Source organism: Ambystoma mexicanum, chromosome 6q, assembly GCF_040938575.1.
Source record: "Ambystoma mexicanum isolate Mex_15411 chromosome 6q, UKY_AmexF1_1, whole genome shotgun sequence".
NCBI classification, from domain to species: Eukaryota; Metazoa; Chordata; class Amphibia; order Caudata; family Ambystomatidae; genus Ambystoma; species Ambystoma mexicanum.
Genome location: NC_090937.1, coordinates 1068116884 through 1068139497, shown reverse-complemented (window position 1 = coordinate 1068139497; position 22614 = coordinate 1068116884). Strand labels below are relative to the sequence as shown.

Below are 22614 nucleotides of genomic sequence, written 5' to 3'. Positions count from 1 at the left end.
TGCTTTTTCTCCATGTTTCTTTGCTCTTACAATATGTTCACATATTCATAATGTGTAATTCTTAGTAAAGCAATAAATTGAACATTTATTTTGAATTTGGGTATATAAAAGGCAAACATTCATGATTTCTTCATTGCAAAATGTGTCTTAAATTGTATCAGCCTTGACAAAGAGGAAGAATAGGGAAAAACACAATCACTTGCAAAAGTGTAGGCTCAAATAGTCTCAGCCAAAAATCTAAAACTGCATACATTCTCAATTGTTTATAATTACATACAGTGCATGCTGTACTAAATTGATTTTTTGTGTGTGCATAGATACCACTGAGGATTGTCAGCGTGTCTTTTAAACTGTTAGGTTACCTGGTGAAGACCATCCTCCAAGGCACATGCTGCAAACTTGTTCAGCTACCTTCTCGAAAGACTGAGTCCAGAATGTTATTTGTAAATAGTTGTCACAGGTCTGCAGATTCACCATACCTTTACCTATTCTTAGTGGAGGATGAGTCTGGCTGCTGCGTTTTGTATGGCTTGCAGGTGGGTAATGGTTCTGTTGGGGAGTCCAGTGAGAAGAGCATTAATTGCCATAGTCCAGTTTGAAGAGAATAGTGCTTGGATGGCGGTGCAGAATTCATCAGGAGGAACAATGTGTCTGATCTCATGTAGTAGGTGTAACTGTAGATTCCGTTTTCATTACAGCAGCTATGTAGTGTGTGAAGGAAAGGTGGGGGTCGATGCTGAAGCCAATGGATTTTAAAGGTGTGGGGAGGGATATGTGTGGGTTGTCCGTGGTGAGTTCTTTGATCCAGGGATATCCCATTTTGGAAAGGTTGGGCTTGAGGAAGTGGGTGGCCATCCACGTGTTGATGGTGTAGAGAAAGCTTTTGAGGATGTAGAGATGTGAAGGGGGATGAGATTTGGAAGTATATTTCTGTGGCATCTGAGTATTTGTGGAAATGGATATTGTGTTTACCAATGGTCGGTCCAAGGTATTCAACATATAGGTTGCAGAGGAGTGGAGACAGGAAGGGCCCTTGTGAGACCCTGTACTTGACCGGGATGGGGTCGTATTTGAAAAGGGGGCATGTGTCAAAGAGTGTCCTGTCAGTAAAGAAGGAGGTGAACCAGTCGAGGACGGTGCTTGAGAGTGGCACCCTGTGGGATAGGATTTTTGAGTAGAATAGTGTGGTTGTTGGTATTGAAGACAGCAGAGAAGACGGGGACTAAGAGTAGTGCTGTATGTCCTTTGTCTGTGATGTTCAGGAGGTCATTGGGGATGTGAAGTATAGTGGTCTGAGTGTTGTGTCTGGGTCAACACCCAGACTGGAAGGGGTTAAGTAGATTGTTTGTGATGTGTTGTTGCAGTTGGCTACTGATGAAGTGTTCCATGATTCTGATGAGGTAAGGTAGGATTGTGATGGGATGGTAATTTTCAGGGAGTATGGGACGAGTGATGGTTTTTGGAGGAGGGGTGAGATTTGACCAGCTTTGAGTGCAGCAGGGATAGCTCGTACCATGTGAGAGACAGGAGTTGATGAACCAGTTGGAAACGAGGGCAGTGATGCAATTGGGGCAGCTTAAAGTGGGCATGAATCATCATTATTATTTTTGGGAATACTCTTGCCTATCCAGTGGAAGCTTGAGCATTTTCGGCACAGTCCTACCGACAAGCTGCATTTTCATGTTTCTAGTTGTCCCTTTCCCCTCTTGTAGACAAGTCCAGCTCCAGTGTGTTATACAGAAAACATTTCTCTGACCTTGCCTGGCCGATTTCATGTATCAACTAATGCTATTGTCACATCAATAATATAGTTCCTCTGTTAACCTCCTACTTCAGGGTAATCAATTGTCCATGTATCTACAATTCCCAAGCTCTCCTAAGAAAATCACTCTGAAACATAACTTTTGTAATTATTTTTGAAGAAATGCATGGGTTGCAAAATCGGCTGGGCCTGCTTTTACCTTAAAAAAACACTGTTAGCTCTCCTGTCATGAACACATATGTTAATGGAAGTAACCCCTTTGTTGGTGTGCATTACCAGGTGGTGATATCCAGTCGCATCCTTATCAATAACGATTCTGGTGTTTATGACTCAGTGACACTTAGAACATTGTGGAACAAAACACCAGACTGGTTTGGTGCAGAACGGGTGTATACTTCCATTGATATTTGTACATAAAAGAAATAAAAACTTATGCACACAGCATACGAACAATTTTAAGCACAAATATGGCCTCATAAATAGCATATTACCATTATGGGATACTTTACAGTGGGACCATGGCAAAGGTTATACTGAGAATTACATTACAAGAGACGGAATATACAGAATGTGTTTGTTTGGTATGTGTGATAAGTAACAGCATATAAAAGATTTTCCCTGTCATGAAATCTATTCAGTTCCTGACATTTTATTGAGTGTGTCAATTCACAATATAGCCAGAGAACTACATTTACTCAGACGCAACACTGTTCCAGATGTGCTATCTTGCTCGACGTTAAGAGTCACAAGAGAAGGTGATTACAACACTGTTTTGTATAGCCTTGATGGAAGGTTAGAGGTGGATGGGTGCCTGTGACAGTCTTTGTGGATGGGTGAGAATCTTGATGTAAAAAGAAAGCATTTCTCTCTGTTTAAATCATAATCATTTGATATTTTGGTGCTTTTGATTAGGCTTCACAGAAAATGCTCAATTGAATATTTATTGACCCGATTTTCTTAGAGATTTGTGTTTGACAGAATCACGATTAGCACCCCGATGGGGGTAGCCAGCCAATCAGGTAACTAATAATGCAGGCTTGAACCCCATACCATACCATGTAGCCTGATGGCCCGCCCCACCCCCGCCATCTTTCCCTCACCTCTGTACCTTTTTTGTGTTTTTTTTCAACTTCACACCACCCATTTACCTTCTCTCCTGGCTCCCACTGGACTCCATGGAAAGGGAAGAGGGGCTCTGTACAGAGCTCCGCCTTCCCTTTCCACGGTGGCCATCTTGGAAAATAATTTTCCCTTGTGTTTTTTTAGCACACCTGGTTACCACTTTGGCAACCCAGGGTGCAAATAGTCTTAACCCCCCCCCCATTCCAAGGCTGGAACATTGGTTAACGGCCTGGAGATCTCGTTATCGTCCCTCAGTTCACTCTGGCCGATCGCTTGGGTTGCCGGGCCATTAACCCTGTTCCTGCCCTTGGAACGGGGGATAATGCCATATAATTGTTTGGTACCAAGGTCTACACTAGACATAAATAACCATGTTCTACTGGACAGTGGTCATGACTGGACAATTGGCTTGACTTTGTTTTTAATATAAACACCCGACCCACACTAAGCACAAACAATGACTGAGTGTGTAGTAATGAGAAAAACAGATGGTATTTGCAAATACCACCTGTTTATACAGCAACCGGATTATGGTTCTGACTGCATTACTGCATGTGATAGCCCCTAAGAATACTGCATATAGTAGCCCTGCTAGATTTTGAGGTCAAGTGTATCATATCATGTGCTTAAATTTGTGCCACTGCCTATTGAAGAGAAGTGCAAGTGTTTCTCTCAATGTGGGAAAAATACTTCCTGGGCGGGAGGGGCATAAATAGTTGGCATCTCTGATGCCTGAACACAGGCTTTGCAATCCTACTTAGCACGCTGGTGGTAAATCTAGAGATAAAGTTGCAAACTAGTCCAAGGAACCACAGAGACACCAACTGGCATGTGCTCTTAGACTTTCAAGCACTGCTTTGATGGGTGCTGCTGTACCTTAAGAAGCAACATCAGAAGAAACATGATTTTGACTGCTCAGCCATCTGAAAGAAGCATGTAAAGATGTAACTATATAGAGTAGTGTAGTCAGAGGTCTTGAGTGGGTTGCAGATGTGATCTCTACCTGCTGATTACTTTAGGCCTGCCCAACTTGGAATACCTTTCACCCACTCACTGTCAGCCCACAAAGGTCTGGTTAAATCCCCCCCTCACTCAACTGTTCTCATTAAGAAAACCAGGTCAATGAGCTAGAAGGAAACTCAGCAGACTTCCCCACCACAGGCAATGCCTCTGTTATCACTCATGCCACCCTAAAGAGAGCGCTAATACCATACAATCAGCTGCTTGGCCCACCCCAGAACTTGCCTCCATCCAACATCAGAGACCTAGGGAAATCATGGTGCAAACATGTAACCCTGGAGATCTCACCCACCTCAAATCTCTCCACTCCAATAGTAGGATTTTGATTAGCCAGGCCATAGCTGCTTACTACTCCACCACCATTGGTGCAAACCCTCAACTGATCCTGAGGTGCCAACAACTCAGGAGAAATGAGATTGAATCTGCAACTTATTTATTGAAAGAACAGACAAAATCTGACAGATAATCGTCAGAAACTCCCACAGCATTAGCAGCCTCTGAATTCAAGTATGCACATTGCCCTTCTGGACTGAAGTATCTCTTCTCTCTCTCTCACAGACATCCTAAAAAAAATCACCCCTTTCTAAAACCCATTTCCTACCCTGACAATATCATTCTGGCTTCCATCATTAAACAATTGATGGGCCCAGCGTTCAATGAACTCCTCATCATCATGAATGCCTCCATTACAGAGGGGTCATTCGTGGACACCTCAAGACTGGTCTCATGTGACCTCATTTGAAAAAAACCAGCCCTAGATCCAGACAACCTGGCCAACTACTGGTCCATTATGAACAATCAATGTATTGGCAACATCTCGGAAAAGGCAGTTGCTGCACAACTACTCACCAGAATCAAACAACTACGCCTCCTAAATGATTATCAGCCAGGATTCGGCCCCAAGTGTACCATCGAGACAACCAGCATCCAGTTGGATAATGATGCCCTCCAAATCATGGATAAGAGTGACTCAAGCCTTTTTGTCCTCTTTGGCCTCTCAGTTGCATTCAACACTGTTGACTGCCAAATCCTCCTCTCCTTCCTTGCCAATAGGGTGAGATTCTGTGGCTCTGTCCTCGATTTAACTCCTACTCCTCTGGTAGACACCAGGCCGTCAGGATGAAATTACTGCATTTAGCCAACTCCCGGTCTTCTTAAGGTGCATCTTCTTACTGATCTCTTTTAGTTTTGTGTCACTTATAAGCCCAAACTATTGTAGTAGAGTACAACTAGACAGAAATGGCATATGAGGAATGAGACAACGCTTATAGGTGTTGTTTGGTTATTTGTTACTTACCTACCGATTGACTGCCCATGGTCATGCTAATCTCTATGACTATTCACATCCACTTCCTGCCCCTCACTGCCCAAAACACATCCCCCTGGGATCTCTTTTGAGCTAGCTTTACCAAGCCTTACCATCAAACTTTGTTTCAAATGGCTTAATTAGAGCTGTAAAAATGCTACTAGTGTAATACAAATGTCTTAACCAGGTTTTCCATTACCCAATTGATTTAGGAGCACTAAGCGAGTCCTTCCCTGAAGTCCTGTTAAAAGCAAGCATTGGCAAAGGCAACCGTTTTGGCTTTTGTACAACTATTAGACATTTGCAAGGCACTGTTATTATATGCCCAGTTACTTGCAAAGTCCTTATGCTACACCATTCCAGAAAGCCATGGCCAAGAAGGACCAAACAGCCTGGCTCAAAATCTCCAACCTTCGCAAAATCAAAACCTTCATCATGTTGTAGTACTTGTGGACTGCAGTGCAACCCCTTGTGTTCTTGCACATTGATGGGGGAAAGGCCCTCCTGACAGTGCTCCCAGCCACTCCCAAAAAAGAAGTCTCCCACATTGCAGCATGTTTTATGGTGTGTGAAAATGTGAACACATTACTCCATCCTTCGCAAACTACATTGGCTTCCTCTCCAGGCTAGGAAACTATTTGAGAGTGCAGGTTTCATCTAGAAGGCAGTCACGAGTAGCACACCAGCGTACCTGGCAGGTAATCTTCACATATGCAATGGCACAGCCCTCGCACAGCAAATTGACCATCAGGCTCCAATCACAACTCACCCAAAGTGAATACCCGTAAACAATCTGTCTCTTGTCACTCATCCCATTCTCTGCAACTCGAATGCCCCCACAATTCAACAATTCACAAATCTTCAACAACAACAGACCAAGGACTAATCCGAATGGACTCAGAATAGTGCACAGCATGTAACTCACAGTACTGTGCAACTGTTAAAAGACGCCAGCCCACACGCTAGCTAACCACATCCTATATAGTGCTCTGCTGCTCTCGAGCTAGGTCCGTGCTTTCAACAATAAAATATAAAGAATACATTTAATAATGCAATAAGGCACTGATAGGAGCTAACTCATTAAATACTCCTTCGGCTGACTTCAGCCTAAGTAAAACAAGCATTGGCAAAGCTAGTAATGTTAGTGTATTCAGTTGTTTATTGAGTTTGGAGGTTTATGTTGGTGTGGCGTGCCAACAAGGTGAGATGGATTGGAGTGGTGGACTTGAATGGTGTAGTGATGTAGAATGGTGTTAAAGGTGGTGGTGTGAGTACTCAAAGTGGTGGTGTGGAGGTGTGATGGTGATATGGTGGCATGGTGTGATGCCTTGATGAGGGTGTGTGGTGTGGAGTGATGTTGGTGGCGTGGAGTATTGATTGTGGGTTGGAGGGTTTGAGGTGTGGTGCAGTGTTGGAGGTGGGGTGAAGTGTTGGAGGTGGGGTGGAGTGTTGATGTTGGGGTGGAATGGGTGATGGGATTGGTTGGGTGATGCAATTGGGATTGGCTGGAGTAAGGCATGGGGTGGCTGATGGGGTGGGGTGGAGTGATGATATGTGGATATAGGATTTATTGATGGATGGGGTGACAGGATGAGGTGGGTGATAGGGGTGATGGGTTGCAGTGGGGTGATGGGTCTGGGTTGATAAGGGTAATGGGATGGGGTGGACGATTTGATGTGGTTGGGGGACGGGGTGGATAATGGGTTAGAGTAATGAGATGGGGATATAGGATTTTGCAATGGGATGGGGTGATAGGATGAGGTGAGCAATGGGGTGATAGGATGTGCTGAGTGATGGGGTGGTGTCATGGGGTGGAGGATTTGATGAGATGGGGTAATAGTGTGGGATGGTGGGCTGGGGTAGTGTTGTGGGGTGGGGTGATGTGTTAAGGTATTTGGTTCGTGAGCTGCGATGAAGTGGGGTGCGGGAGTGAGGTGGGTAATGGGATGCCGTCATGGGATGGGATGATGGGTTAAGTGGAGTGATGGGTAGGGCAAGGTGATGGGATGGGATACTTGGGTGGGGTCATGGGATGGGGTTGGGTGTTTGGACGTGGTGATGGGCTGAGGAGGACTGATGCAATGGGTTAGGGTGATGTGTTGGAGTGATGGGGAGGGGTATGAGATAGGATCATGATGTGGTGTGGGGTTGTGAGATGTGGTATGATATGATATGATATAATATGACATGGCATTTATAACGCGCCTATAAACAAGTGTTTCAAGGCGCGACGAGGCAAGGGAAGGGGAACAGAGGGAAGATAGACAACGATCTTACTAGGCCAGGTACCATTCAGATCGCGCAAGTGCAAGGGAACGCGGAAAGGGAAAAGTGAGGGGCCGAGGGGGAGGGGAAAGTGCAGTACATGGGATAATAAAATAATGAGATAAATAAAAAAAACGTCCAACTGGTGGCAAGTGCAGACATAAGTGCTGGTGGAGGGGACTGTAGGGATACAGAAAACAGCCCTTGGTGCAGGGGTTGCCAGGGAGGAAGTGCAGGCGTGCAACAGGCAGGGCTGGGCCCGAGAACAGAAAGGTGGCCAGGTAACAAGTGCAGTCTCAGTATCAGCCAGGAATTCAGCAGGAGAGAGGGGGACAGAAAGCAGAAGCAAAGAGGAAGGTTTTAAGGTGCTTCCGGAACCGAAGATGGTTCTCCTCAAGTTTCAGGGAGGCAGGGAGGCTGTTCCAGAGGGAGGCCCCAGCCGAAGAGAGAGATCTACCACCAACGTGTTGCTTGGAGATTAGCCCCGGTGTGCTGGTGGGATGGTGTAATTCATGGATTAGGGTGATAGGGTGACGTGATGGAGTGAGTTGATGTGATGGAGTGAGTTGATGGGATGGGTGGAGTGGGTTGATGATGTTGTTTATGGTGTAATATGAAGGGGGTCTCGGGATAGGGTGACATGATGGGGTGGGTAATGGAATGTGGTGGGGTGGGTCAGGATGAAGGGATGGCGTGATAGGTTGGGTAATGGGATAGGGTGATAGAGTGTTGTGATGGGATGGAGTGAAGGATAGGGTGGGGGGACCATGTAGGGTGATGGGAAGGTGTTGGGTGATAGTGTGATGGTCTGCGGTTGGGGTGACAGGGTGGGGTGCTGGGATGGGTGATGGCATGAGTGGGGTGATAGGGTGGCATGATGGCATTGAGTGATGGGGTGGGGTGATATGATGGGTGATTGGGCCGGTTTGTCTAATAAGCTAATAAGGTGGGCTAATAAGGTGGGGTGATGGGGTGGGTTGAGCTGATTAAATGGAGTGGGGTGACAGGGTGGGTGATAGGAACCATCAGCACAGTAATCTAATAAGTTTGTGGCGGCCGAATGTGATTTCTATGCCCTTTATTAAAGGGACACACCTTCTGAATTGCACAACTTGCTGCTCTTAACTCAGCCGGTCAAGTGGCAGAGCGAGTAGAGCGCTCGCTTTGACATCAGTGCAGAGTCTGCTAACGCAGGTTCGAATCCCAGTGGGGCCAAACTCATCCTTTCAAAGTTCGATAAATGAGCACCACACACCGTGGGTAATAATAAGCAGTGCTCAGATACCTGAGGGTTCGTAGCGCTATATAAATGCCGAATTATTATTATTATTATATGGTCCTCTAGAGCCACGTAACATCTCTATTTTGTGTCACCCTCGATACCCACCAGGGAGTAACGGCCAGAGGAACAGCAGCACTCTATACCATTTTTCCCAGACACAGAAGGAAAACAAGGAAACTTCAAGTGTAGGGATTGTTTAATGCCCACAACCGATGGGGATATCAGCTTTCAGCTCTAAGAAAGGTTTTTGTTGTAGAGTAAGTAACACCTCCATTTTAGGTACTGTGTAATACCATATATACATACAGCAGAGGGACACAGAAGCAATGAGCTGCTGGCTCAAAGGTGTTATCCATCTTTAACATTATGCACCTTGCACCTTGAAGCCTGCAAACGACCCAGATTTGTATTATTGTATCTAGATAAGTAACTGGACTCCAAATGATCCTGAAGTGGCAGAGTGGTGTTTCCCTGTTCACCATGTCATCTCCTGTTTTTTGCTATGACATGATAGGATTTGTTATTTATAACGTGCTTAATACCCAGAAGTTTCTAAGAGTGGACCCTGGGATCGAACCTGTGTTGTTCTTTGTCATTTTGCTTCCAAGGCGAGCATGTTGCCCCTGAGCTATTCTCCTATTATGGATTATCATGTGTAAGTGGTCCTATGTACGGTAAGGGGGTCCTTATGGGATCCACACCATAATGTCCTCCAGGGACAAAGCCACTTCAAACTTAGATACTTGATTGCATGTGTTATACAGGACAAGCTCAACTCAAAGCTTTTTACAGATAATGAACCAGAAAAGAAAATTAAGGAAACACAGAATCAACTGTATCATATCATTAATGTTATATACAACTGTGTTCACATCAAAGTAAAGATAAAACCCGCACAACATATATTGTGTTTAAATTCCTTTTGATAATACAATAAAGAAGAACACACGGTAGTGAGCTACTCCAGTAGTCACGCACATGACACTGCTATGGCTATGTTGGATCTCAGTCAGTGACACACCCATCTTTACTTCGCTATCAGGGAACACATTGCAAACCTAGACGCACATGAAACACGGGGCTCTACACCCCAGGAAGTTGGCTAACAGGGAATCAGTTGTGATAGTTGTACCACTAGAATTAATTTTGGTCTATCTTCAATGGTGACATTTGAGCTTTGCATCTGAAATATTGGTCTTCATGAATAATTTCAATAAAGTACTGTCTTTTTAAAAAAACGTTTAGTCCAATAAAATGTCGCTGACAAAAAGTAACAAACACGCAGAAAAATAAATAACAGGGAACAATCCTTATGCCAAGGCAATCCATTATGTATGACAATTACCTTGATGAACAAACTCCAGTCCTCGAGTCGCATCTCTATGTTTGTGAACACGAGGAACTGCTCAGATGGGAGCAGTAAAAGGAAGGGAAATGGTAGAGATGGAGAGTCGCACAAAGACAAAATGTAAGGAGAGCAAGACTTGGGACGTTTGGAGAGGAAAGACAGGATTTGAGAAAGCAGGAAGAGAGGGCAACGATAAGAATGCCAATGTGAAGATGCAAACTGAAGAGCTGTGCATGGGTGAATTCTTTTATATGGAAAATCAAAGGAAACACAACTAAACGATTTAACACAAATTCATTAAAAAATGTATTCAACAATTCAATCAACAAACATTTTGATTTTTGTTTGTGTTGAAATTATGCAAAACTAAAATAACACACAGCACACCATTAACAACTCCCACAACCTATCCATGAAAGGAGAAGGTCTTACATTAGTGTAACTCACATTGTGCCACAAAGCATTTCCCTTACTTCCGAATCAGACACTCACCTTTGTAACCACACAGATAAAAGGTGATCATTATTTGTGTTAGCTTCCATGCTTGGCAGTGTGGTTAAAATATGTCTGCAGAGCATCACTAAGTCAGAAAAGGTAATGCACATTACCACACATATATATACATGTTTTCCCAAACACCGGGTGATTTGACATTTATCTGTCTATAAATACTATTCTTTTCTTTTATTATTCATTAGGGATTTGGATTGAATTATCAAACCTTCCGTTCAATATATACAAAACAATAAATAACATCACATACATTTCCAGCATACACAATGTTTCTAATATATAAAATCAACAATTCATGGGTGTTCATATTTAATCACCAACCCTCAATTCTTAAATGTCCAAAACCGTGTTTGCATTGAATAAATTCAAAGAGTATTCTTCATAAAGGCCCCTGGTTCCAGCAGACGGCAATGTGGAGGGCGCGCGGAGCACTTGCTGGAGGTTTCCTTGGTCACCTTTTAAGTTGTATGTTTTCCTTAGTTACATATCAATAGATTGTCAAGGTGGAGACATGTGCCAGACATTGGTTGATATGTTCATCACGGAAGCAAGGACACATATAATGATACTTTCAGCATAGGTCACCCAGTCTTGCGCTTGCTGTCTACACTGTTCTGGTAATATACGCGAACTGATCGAGTGCCCAAAATCTTTCCACATGCTTGGATGGGGAGTACAGATTCCTGTTTGCAAGCTGTGATTTGTCTTATTTAGAACTTGTTTTGTGCTGCACAGGAATAGTACTAAGAGACAACACTGTCTGCATATACATAATTGAAAAGAAAACAGGCTGCAATAGACTCTGAATTATGTGGGCTACTCTGCCCTACTCTACAGGACACTTTTTAGGTCTGGCCTGTATGCCCCTTTATATACTTCCTAAAGTGATTAACATGTCATTAGCACATGCTGGTCATTATTGACCTCCCAACTGCCAATCGGAATTCTTGGAATGCAGTCGATAACTGCTGGTACTGACTGCAGTCGTTAACTGCTAGCATTGACAACATTCTCAATTCTGACTTCAGAATCTCACAAAGGAAACAGAACATTTTTCTCATAAGAAACTCCTCACCAGTAACGGGCAACTTGGGGACAGAAAATGTATGAGTACAAGCACTGGCACTCAGCTGGAAATACAGAAACACTGTCACTCAAATCAAACAGACTGTTGAACAGAGCCCTGAGCATCCGCTTCAGGGTAACATCTCTGCCATTAAATCACCTCTCTCTCTGAGAAGATCTCTTTTCATCACCCCTCCAATTATTTACCCAAAGTGAAAGCCAAAAAGTGGAAAACTGCTTGCTATGCCTTTACAGAAACTCTCTATTATTACATTACACGTTGTGCACGGTCACTTATCGAACCCAGTTCAACCAAGTTTACAATTAAATTCCCCCACAAATGAACACAACCTTTTTATTTAAATACTAGAAAATTAAACCATATTTAATTCACTGACATGTTCTGCGTCTTTACTTAACACACATTTAAACTACTATGCCAGAACTCCATAATACGCATTATTATATGCTCCGCCACCGGTCTTTTGCACTTGCCTCCGGGCCTCTGCACTATATTCAGCATTACTGCACTTTCTGTTTAAGTTCCATGAGTGGGGCAACCTCGATGCACTTAACCCAGGGCACTTGTGGAGTGGACGCACTTGTTCCCCCTCGCACTCACGTATGCATGCGCGCATGGCCTGAATGACCTAGGACTAGTAAGTCTGCTTGCCCTGTGCCCCCCCTTTTTTTGTCTCTCCGCCTTAGTATGGTTGCTACTGTAACACTCCATGCACTGTTACTAGGAGAAGTGCTGTTAGGACTAGTACACTAGTATTTCTGGTAGATCATTCGGAAACTGCAAGGCCTAAGAATGATTACTGTATTCCCTGGCTCCCTTCCCACCATGTAACGCTTTGACACACTCCACTTGTGTATAAGCGCTGTATACATAAACAATTACAATTACAATTAGTAGCACTACGTGGCCATAGCCTTATACAGGTCTGGCAAGGTAATTATCGCTTTGAAAAATGTTGCGTACCCAATATATGGCCCAAGCTTCACATTGAGATACAGGTTTGGGTTGAGTCATTAGCCCATAAACATTACCAATCTTTCAGTCTATACAATTACATTAGCACATGAATGCCATATAGACCACCTCTCAACCAACCAGAATGCTTGATATGAAGTCTATAATATCTGGTATAGACCTCATTCCAAATATTCGAACTTGAGTGGCAGCCTAAAATCACTCCCTGTTAATTTTAGGTGCATAAAAGTGTGTGGTAATAACATTAAATCCCTCAGGATGGCTCAGGGTAACTTGGCATAATGACTCTTCCCCTATTCATGGGCCTGGACATTTCCTCAAGCAATAATTGTGTGTGGGTCATCATCCGGTGATCATGAACACTCCTTTAGACTATGGGCCTCATTATGAGTGTGGCGGTCCGGAAACAAGGGTGCCATTAGTAACGGTGCCAGTGCTTCTGGGAACCCATGGGACTCCACGGGAATGGGGACTAACATTGTCTGGAAGCTAGGTGCTAGGCAACCTGCCAAATTCATAATGAGGCCCTATAAGTCTTAATTATAACATTGGAATATTTGGAGTTCCATTGAAATGGCCCCCCTCTTAACATGCCGGATAAAAGTGAAGTGTCTCCCTTAGATGGCAGTTCACCCTAAGAATCCTCACTCTAAGAATAAGGTTTCAAGCAACTTCTCCAATTGTCTTAATTCAGCTCACGCTGGTCAGCCTAGACACTCTTCGATATATATATATATACCTCACACTATGAAAACAGCTGTTTTTATGGCTGAATCATAATGGTACTGCAGCCCACAGAGAGAGCTGTAGCAGGTATAGCAGGTGTCATTGTTTCTAACGCTTCCTTTTCACCTTTTTTTCAACTTGTGTCCGTTACTCGGTGTGCGGTCCGATAACACCTGTTACAGCCCCCTTGGCTGTAACACCACATTAGCTTCCACATAAAATCAACGTATTCTCTTGGCATGTTGGCATTAAAGGTAGGCAGCTCTGACCCTGGCATGAACCCTCTTTTGCTCAAATGTTGGGCGCATACGTGATGGGAAACCTAAGCATATTAAACAAGTCAATCAACTCCATGGAAGTCTGTTTTGAAATGATTGGGCTTACCTTCCTTTTCCGAAGTGTAACAAGGCTATATCCGTGTTCATGGGGGGCGGGCTTATCCTTGGCTTGGAAATCTTGGAAGCTTTCCATTGACCTGCTTTCTTTATAACAAAGCATTGGGGGTTGCTTATATCCCATGTTCTCAGGTTTAATTCTATCCAGTAGGCAGCCTGGGCCCAGGTTTGGCATCACCAGGTCGTTTCTGGTATCAGGGGATGGCGCTCCTTCACCGTCCCTGCACACATCCAGTAGTAATGACTCCGGATCCACATCGCACACAGCCTTTTCCTGCACATCCTTTAATCCACTGGGTTTGCTGTGCGGCTGTGTAAAATCAGCAGTGCAAAGCAGCTGGTCTGACAGAGCCCTTACTTCCATTACGTACGATGCATTGCTGATTCGTTCTTGGGGCGTACCCATTGCAGCATTGGAATGTAGATCACTGAAAATCTCCTGCCCGTTGCTGTTCTCAGTACTGATCTCTAGTTCTTCTTTCTCCTTTTCTTCTCTTGCCTCAGTAGCCAAGGCGGAACAAGGGTCCTCACCTACAGAACCAACTTCCGAGCTGCTGTGACTGACCCACACATTCGATGAGACAATTTCCTCCAAAGGAACTGCACCATCTGGACTGTGTCCGTCCCTGCGGAGGTGTCCGTCTTCAGCAGACTGGTAGCTGAGTTCAGACTCCTCATCCGAGATGTGGACCAACGTTTCTGTGCTGGTCTCCAAAGGAAGGAGCTGTTCTTGTCCCTCATTTTGACCGTTCTCGCAGGCCTCCCTTGAGGTGCTGCCTAACAGCTTTGCATGGCAGCCTTCTAAGTCTTCCCCATGTAAATATTCCGGCAACGAAGCACATTTCTCCTTTCGATCCACCATCAAACAATCTTCCTTCTCCATATTTGACATCAATTTATCGGCTACGATCCCGTGGGAGCATTTTGGGTCATGTTCGGTGGAACCGAAAGGCAATCCAGTCCACCGGGTCACATGCTCTTCCCAGCTTTTCTTACGGACGGCCAGAGACATGTCATATTAGGTCAGCCGCAGGCTGCGAGGTAGGCTCCACAGTGAGTCACTGATGACATGGCAGAAAGCAGCAGCAGTTCAAGGCCCACAGATGTTTTCGTACTGCGAGCATCTGTAAGACATAAAGCGAATTGCGGTTTGAGAACTGTGCATAAAGTCATGTATTTAAAAAATGTGTAATAACTGGAAAATAGCACACACACGTTTATGTACATAACTGCGATCCTGAATGAAAAAGACAGACCATCTACGTGCCCAACTGAAGTTGAAAGAGATCTAAAACCACACACAAGTATAAAAGCTGGCCAAGTGTTGACAAAAGGTTTGTGTTCATTAAAATTCATCATGAGATTTCCGCGGGCATAAAGTGCATGGAATCTCATGACATCTCTCACACTAACAGCAATGTGATTTTTCTCTTCAGAAAAAAAAAGTGCTGAATGAAGGCAGGCTTCCAAAGGGTCTGTCTGCCTGCAAGTTCTCTTTATTTTCTAGTCTGTCTACTTTTAGGGAGACGTTCAAGCTGAAAATCTAAATTCATAAGGTGAACCGCTGTAAATAATTGGTAACCACCATTTGTTTTCCACACACTGATTGTTTTATATAAAACAGAAATGTTTTTTAGAAAAAGCCGCAGAGACGCCATAAGGCAATATATATATATATACATTTCATATATGCTGCCTACATTAGGGAAAATTGAATGTACTCAAAATACTGGCTTGCGGTCTGGTGTTGCAATCATTCCGAGTGAAGTTTTGATCAGCATAATGAGAAGAGAAATGGAAATATTGGCACCATACAAAACAGAAATTGTATATTCATATATTAGTGCCAATATTTCCATTCTCATCACGATTTTCTACATAACTATATATTGCATATGCCAAGTATATGCTACCATGTACAGATATTTTTGTGTGAATACAGTCTACGACTATAGAACCCATGGGAAGTCACATTTGACATCGGCTGTATACAAAGTGTGACCTTCCTTGGCCACTTATACTAGAAGTAAACGTTGTACTGTACGGAACGCAAGACAGCTCATGTTGCTCCAAGAAGTAATTTGTCAGTGGGGGGGCCGTTATATGTAGACATACACATAGGCAGCTCTCCACCGTCAAATGTTCATCAGGCTTGCATGCCAGGAAGCATTTAACTTTAATTGTGAGCGCTGCTTGCCATGCTTGCATGGCAAGCAGCGCTCATAATTACAAATAAACACTGCCTGACGTGTCCACGTATCGGCCAGCATTTACTTTTCATTGTGAACACTGATTACCATGCAAGCATATCAGGCGAAGTTTAATTGTAATTGTAAACGCTGCCTGCAATACACGCATGGTAATCAGTGTTCACAATAAAAATGAAATGCTGCCCGACACTTGTCAGGCAGTGTTTATTTGTTACAATGTATCTCGATGGGGTCCGCCTGCTTTATAATTTATGCATAAAGCAGGCAGACTCCATTGGGATCTCTGCCATTTTCACCAGCATGGAAATCCATGCAACCACAAATATTGAAGCATTTGTATGGCGGAGAGAAAGAGAGGTGGCAGAAATGCAAGTTGCGTTCCACCCCTCCTACAAATGATTATGTGGCATTGTAGTCAGTGGTCACTATGATCATGAAATGCTTCCCAACACGTAAGCATGTCAAGCAGTGTTTATTTGTTTACAATGGATCCGTATGGGGTCCGGCTTCTGTATGCTTCAGCATAAAGCAGGCAGCCTCCATAGGGATTTCCAGTATTTGCACCAGCCTGGAAATCCAGGCAGGTGCAAATGCAGAAGCATTTGTATGGTGGAGAGGAAGGGAGGTGGCGGAAACACAAGTTGTGTTCCGGCCCTCCTATTTACAAACAATTGAATATTTGGCGTATTGTGAATGTAAGGCAATAAAACATTACTCAAGGCTTTTATGCCTTTCATTCATGTTATGCCACAAACCAATTTGCGCTCCAATGACTCTCGTAAATAAATATGAGTGCCCTTTTGCAATATTTGCAGAAATCAGGCTCAAGGATGAGAGGCAGAAGTATAGCATACTATAGAAATGAGGCTTTGTATCAAAAGACCTACTAAAAGTTTTTATCTGGAACGATGGTCTGTTTTGGGAGTGTGAAATTGGGTCATTAGCTGGTTACCACAGACCAGATGTTACACTGGATATTTGGATACATACTGTGCAGGACTTTATGGATGAAACAGGTGAGTTTGAAGTATATCTTCCTTATTATCAGTAGCCAATGTAGAGATTTTATGGCTGGTGTAATGCGATCTAACCCCTTCTGATGCTGGATGTGAAATAGGGAATTTCTAAATGTATTTATTTATTTATTAATGTACAGGAGGAACAATGCTCTTTTGATCATAGAAGAACATACAAAAGATACGAAATCAGATTTGACGGTAAGCGGTGAGCGTCTTACAATGGGGTGAGATTGAGGGATATTCTGACCAGGTTGTGAAGGGTAGTAAACAGACACTTCTGATATCAGGAAATAGATCTGCGTGTCATTAAATTGGGTTGTGACTGTCAACGATTTTTGCTCAGAGTGCCATGTACATGCTATGGTGATAAGGCACATTCCTGGTGCATAAGTGTCAAATAAGAAGAGTGCCATCTTAACCTGACGGGTATTGTTGAAGTGGAGGGATATAAACCACCAGATGACCATGGCAAAGATTCTGCAGTATGTCTCAAGCCAGTAGAGTCTCCAGTATCAAAGGTGTCCTGTGTTTGTGTTAGAGTTTGACCAAATTAAAGTCCAGGGTGTGAAAGGGTTGGTCCCTTAGCCTCATATGTGTAGAATTTATGTCCCTGCCCCAGGCGAGAAAGACAATGTATGCAATAGAGAAACAGATTGTATTCCAGATGCTGGGGGAGTATGCAAGATTACCATGATCTGCAGTACCCCAATCCAGTGAGGTAAACCTGCTGTCATGTGCCAGGATTCATAAATCTGCATTGGATTTGTAGAAAGAGGTGTTATAATGACATGTTTTGAGCTTCTGGACTCGCTCTCAAGTGTGATGGAAGTGTTGATAAATCTTGTGATGAGTGTGTGATGAGCGGTTTGCAGAGTGTGAAGCTCTTTTTCTTGGACGTTTTGGAAGTTGCAGTAGGCATCAGTTGCTGATATATATACCTCGTTATCACATCATGTAAAGGGCAGGAGTCTTCTGCATCGCACTCCCATTGAGTGGCCCATTTCAGGAGAATGGGGTAATTGTGTCCTGAAAGAAAGATGGTGGTTGAGGTTGTTCTTTTGCAATTACATCTGGATAGGTAGTAGCAGATGTGGGAGTGATTTACTCTGGAATCAATGTAACTCAACCCAGGCCTGTTTAGATGGGATCACAGGACTATGTGCGTGTGGGGAGGTGGCCAGCTTACAACAGATGTCAAAATCCTTTGAATTAATTATTGGCAACCATGATATGGTCTTGGGCATAGGTTTTTCTTTTCTGCGAAGAGGACATAGTTATAGCAAGAGAGTTGGATGTAGACTGTCAAGTGGTCAGTAGGGCAGACTGACATGTACCTTTTCTTTCCAGTGGTCTTTCCCTATGTTTCATTAAGCAGAGCTCTTCTGAGAACAATTTGTTGAATGCATCTTTGGTAGTTGGGTTTCAGGTGGGAGGTGTACAACCATTTCAAGATCCATCAATATGAGAAGCCCTCCGCTGAGAATGACCAAATGCTATAATAGTTTGCTCACTGGGCTGTTCTGCATTTAGAAGGTCTTCAATCATGCTTGAGCTCTCTCTGCAATGTCAGAGGAGAATATCCATTTTCAGAACAGTCTCATCCCACCTACAATGACAATCCACCCCAAAATGCTAGGCAAGTCTCACTTGAACAAAGGTACCAATAGAAATCTCAAACACCTGTTTCTGGGTCACTAAGTGACACTAGTAAACAACAGCGGTCTCTCTAGGCAGATATCCATACCTTTATTACACTATTCATCCCAAGTGATTCAAAAATAGTCAACAATTCGAAACGTCCTCAACTCAGGAAGCTGAAAAAGCGTGTTCTATGGCCTGCAACCCACTGTGGATATCACCAATTAATTCCTAGCGCCCTGTCAAAGGCATTAGCTGGATATGCCATTAGAAACGTTTGCAAGTCAGATGGGATAAAGTCTGCATGGAGACTGGTGACTTGGGAGCCTCAGTGAAGGGTGTCTGCATGGATATTCCTTAGGATTCTACCCACGAATCTGCACATTAGTTGTTTATGTTGTCGTATATGTGCTTTTGTTGCAATGATATAGAATAGAGAAACTGATATGGGCATGTTTGGATCAATAGATGGTTCAGGAAGGAGGTGCATGGGACTGAGCAAAGATATGGTAGATGTGATGTTCCTACACATCAATAGTTTTCCTGACTAGTTAAGCGAGTTAAAGGGGGAATTTTGGAGTTGTTGGAATGTTCCTAGATGAAGCATTAATTGTAAGCAGTTGAGCATTGCAAGGCGAATGAAGACAGTTGCTTTGAGTGTGGTGAGGGTAATAGGTGTTTGCAAAGCAAGGATGCTGTCAGCCCTTTGATGTGCTTTATTGGCAAATTCTCCAAGTACTGGTATTGTGGGATGGAGAGCTACTTGCAGAGGATGGTATATGGCTCACCCCCACCACAAGAATCATGTTTTTTTTAAATCATTTGGTAGCCTGTGGGCTGAAATCCCTGAGAAGGGACATTGATGCATCAGTGAACCACAACACAAGAGAGCGAGGGTCCAGTTTATGATTATATATAAGGTATTGTAAGCACATAGAGACGCAGACCCAACTTTGAAGAGGACTGCTCTGGTAGCTGGGGCAATGCAATGTTGCTGGTCAATGAAACAATTAGATATTGCAATGCAACCAGTCATTGAAACAGGCAAACCACTGTTGCCCATACAAAGAATGATACAATTGCTGTCTAAAAGTATTTCTGGAAAGTTGTTCCCCTATGTTAGTAAAAGGCATACTCCCCATTCAGTAGAGGTATTACTGAGCAATGGGGTTACACATGTCCAAAATAGACTTATGAAGACACTGAGATAATTCCTACAAGCCTGTCTAAATAGTTCTCATTCGAGGAGAAAACACTCCAAAAAATTAGTGAATTCAAAGTTAAATATATACTATCTGGTTGAAGTAAACAGCTATCAATCAAAACAACCAAATATATAAAATAAACTGTTTGAGGAAGGCCTTTCATGCACACCAAGGTAAACAATTCTGCCATAGATTGTCAAAAGGCTCATTTATATCTTAGGTGATCTTCCATCTAGACAAGGGACCACTGGGATCATTCCTTGATGGCCCTTACACCTTGGTACACCTGGAGGTGGATGGTGTAAGTGACTTCAATCCAGCAATCCAACTAAGTCAATGCTTAGGATGGGATGCCCAATGGAAGCCCTTATTTATATATTTTTATGTCAAAGTTCTTTGAATCTGGATGACCAACCCTTATATAACACCCCTCTCTTTGAATCCCCCTGACCTCACTGAGCCAAGAAGTAGGTTTGTTTTGCAAATTAAAAGATTTATTTGAAGAATTAAACAATATATATATATCACACTTTATGAAGCAAATAATATCTGAATAGCACACTTATGAATATGGACGGTGATCAACAATGGGTAATATTACAAAATTGACACTCTGTTTAATCACTTAGGAGTATGAATATGGAGGATACTGTAGCAGACAATACATTATGTAATTCAAGGAAATGCAATAATGGGAAAGAATGCAACACAGAAATGAACCCTGATATGATTTCAATCAAAAGATAATATGGTCACTTTTTCCCCTGTGACTACGCACTCCCCCCCTATGCAATATGAAGAGATGGAAATGAGGGCACACAGGTTTCAAGAATACAATCAAGAATGCAGTTCAATTCTGGTTCCCCCCAGCAAGCTTAGAGAACACAGGTATGATTTTAAAACACAGGTCAAAACGCTTTTGAATGTGATTGCAATGAATGGGAAAATATGCTAAATGATTTTAATTCACTAAAGGAGATTCAGCACTAGTGAGAATTACTTTGGATTGGTACAGGTCAACACTATCAATGATTCATGAATGATTATCAAATTGAAAACGAAATTCAGCAGTTGCAAACAAGAAACAGCTATTTTTACAAGTGGTGAAATTGAGCTAAATTGCAATTCGCTGCAATTTTGCAGCATGCGTAAAACGCGATTACGGAAAAACTATAATGAAATGGGTTTGTTGGAAAGCTTAGTATCGTAGCTTTAAAATGACAGTTAAATTTCGCTTCTCGGACGTGCAGTTCAAAAGCTACGGATGTTTTTGTGAAGGTAGATTTTGCAGAAATAAAGTCAAGATTTCAGAAATGACAGATGCACTTTACAGATTTGAAATCAACAGGATGGACACAAGATTCTATAATACAGTTCTGGACAGGTTGAAATGGATGGAAGAGAGGATTACTTTAAACTAAGAGCTTGGTTATGGACAGTTCTAGACTAGATACTCACTGCTAGCTTTGGAATGGAATGGCCTCGTCAAAGATCTGGTCAAGGGGTTTGGCTTCACTCTCGCCACCGGACAGATCTCAGGCCCTCTGGGTTCTGTGTTCAGCACTGCAAGGCGGTCTGCGGCCTCTTGAACTGCATCTGATGGGTCTTGGATTACAGCACTGCTTTCTGGGTCTGGATCTGGGTTCTAGCACAGGGTTCTTAGCTAGAAGCAAACAGCACGGCCCGGCTGTTAAATGGTTTGGTTAGACCCTGTGGAAGTTTAGGGGTTAGAATCAGGTTGCAAAAGATTCTGAAGGCCTGCTGAGAAGGATTCAGCATGTGGTTTAGGCCTCTATGCTTCAAGGTTCTAGAGTTTGGGTTCTAGAGTTCTTGTCTCTGGATCTAGATCTGGTTTCTGGAGTGCTTCACAAGAAATTGGTTGAAGAGTGGAAAAGAGTCTTTTATCTGGGTCTCAGCAGTTCCTATTTAAGTGTTTCCAAAGTGGGTGGGTAGGCGGATTCTACATGCCCAACGCTCTAAGGATTTGATAGGTTAAAGGATTCTCAGCCTTTTGACTGGAGAAAGGATCAGCGTGTCATGAGGTGTCATCATGATGCTGCTATTTACCCTCTGGGGAAGAAACTCCCCTTTGCTTTTACTTAGAAAATCAATTTTTCATAACAAACATGTTTCCAAGGTGCACAACTCGTTCATAATACATATACACATCACAGATTACTTAAGGTACATTCTTGTCCAACTCTGATCTTCCTAAGAGCTTTAGTTCCGAAATGACAACTTATTTGCGCTTTTGGGGAGTTTCCCAATATTGGTTCTGCACCAAATTTGATACATGCATGCAGCTCCTCTTTGGGCATATTACTGTAAGTTCTTAGGTTCATAGCAACAACACTGCAGCTGTGATATTAATAATTCCGGGGTTTGGTCTCAGAACATCACACGGCATCCAGCTTAGTCTTAAATTGTGGGTGAATTTTTATTGTCACAATCTCAAAGTTGTACATTTTTGTCAGCTTGTTACAATATTTTAGAACCATTTTCCTTAAACATATATTTGGTGCAATGTTAAATCCACATCCCAGTCTGGTCCGCCCCAGAGCTGGCTTGACTCAGAGGTCACATGTCCTGTCTCTCCCAGAACAGTTGTTGACCAGTCACACCCAAATTAGCATTTTCTATTCAGTTGAAAGACTCTATTGTCTCTTTCCTCCTGCCAGCAGAGGAATCTCCACCTTTTTGATTAACATGTCCATGCAACATCCTCTCCTGTTGGTGGGAAG

The 22614-nt window shown here is 43.1% G+C and overlaps 1 protein-coding gene across 1 annotated transcript in view; it reads right to left on the bottom strand.

Moving 5' to 3' along the window:
• The window catches only part of LOC138515307 (rho GTPase-activating protein 7-like), a 957199-nt gene that overhangs the window by 861530 nt on the left and 73055 nt on the right, over positions 1-22614 (bottom strand). Inside the window, exon 2 of the mRNA XM_069630211.1 lies at positions 13791-14925. Coding sequence (XP_069486312.1) covers positions 13791-14813 — 1023 coding nt within the window. The 5' untranslated portion in view covers positions 14814-14925. The remainder of the gene's footprint in view (positions 1-13790; positions 14926-22614) is intronic.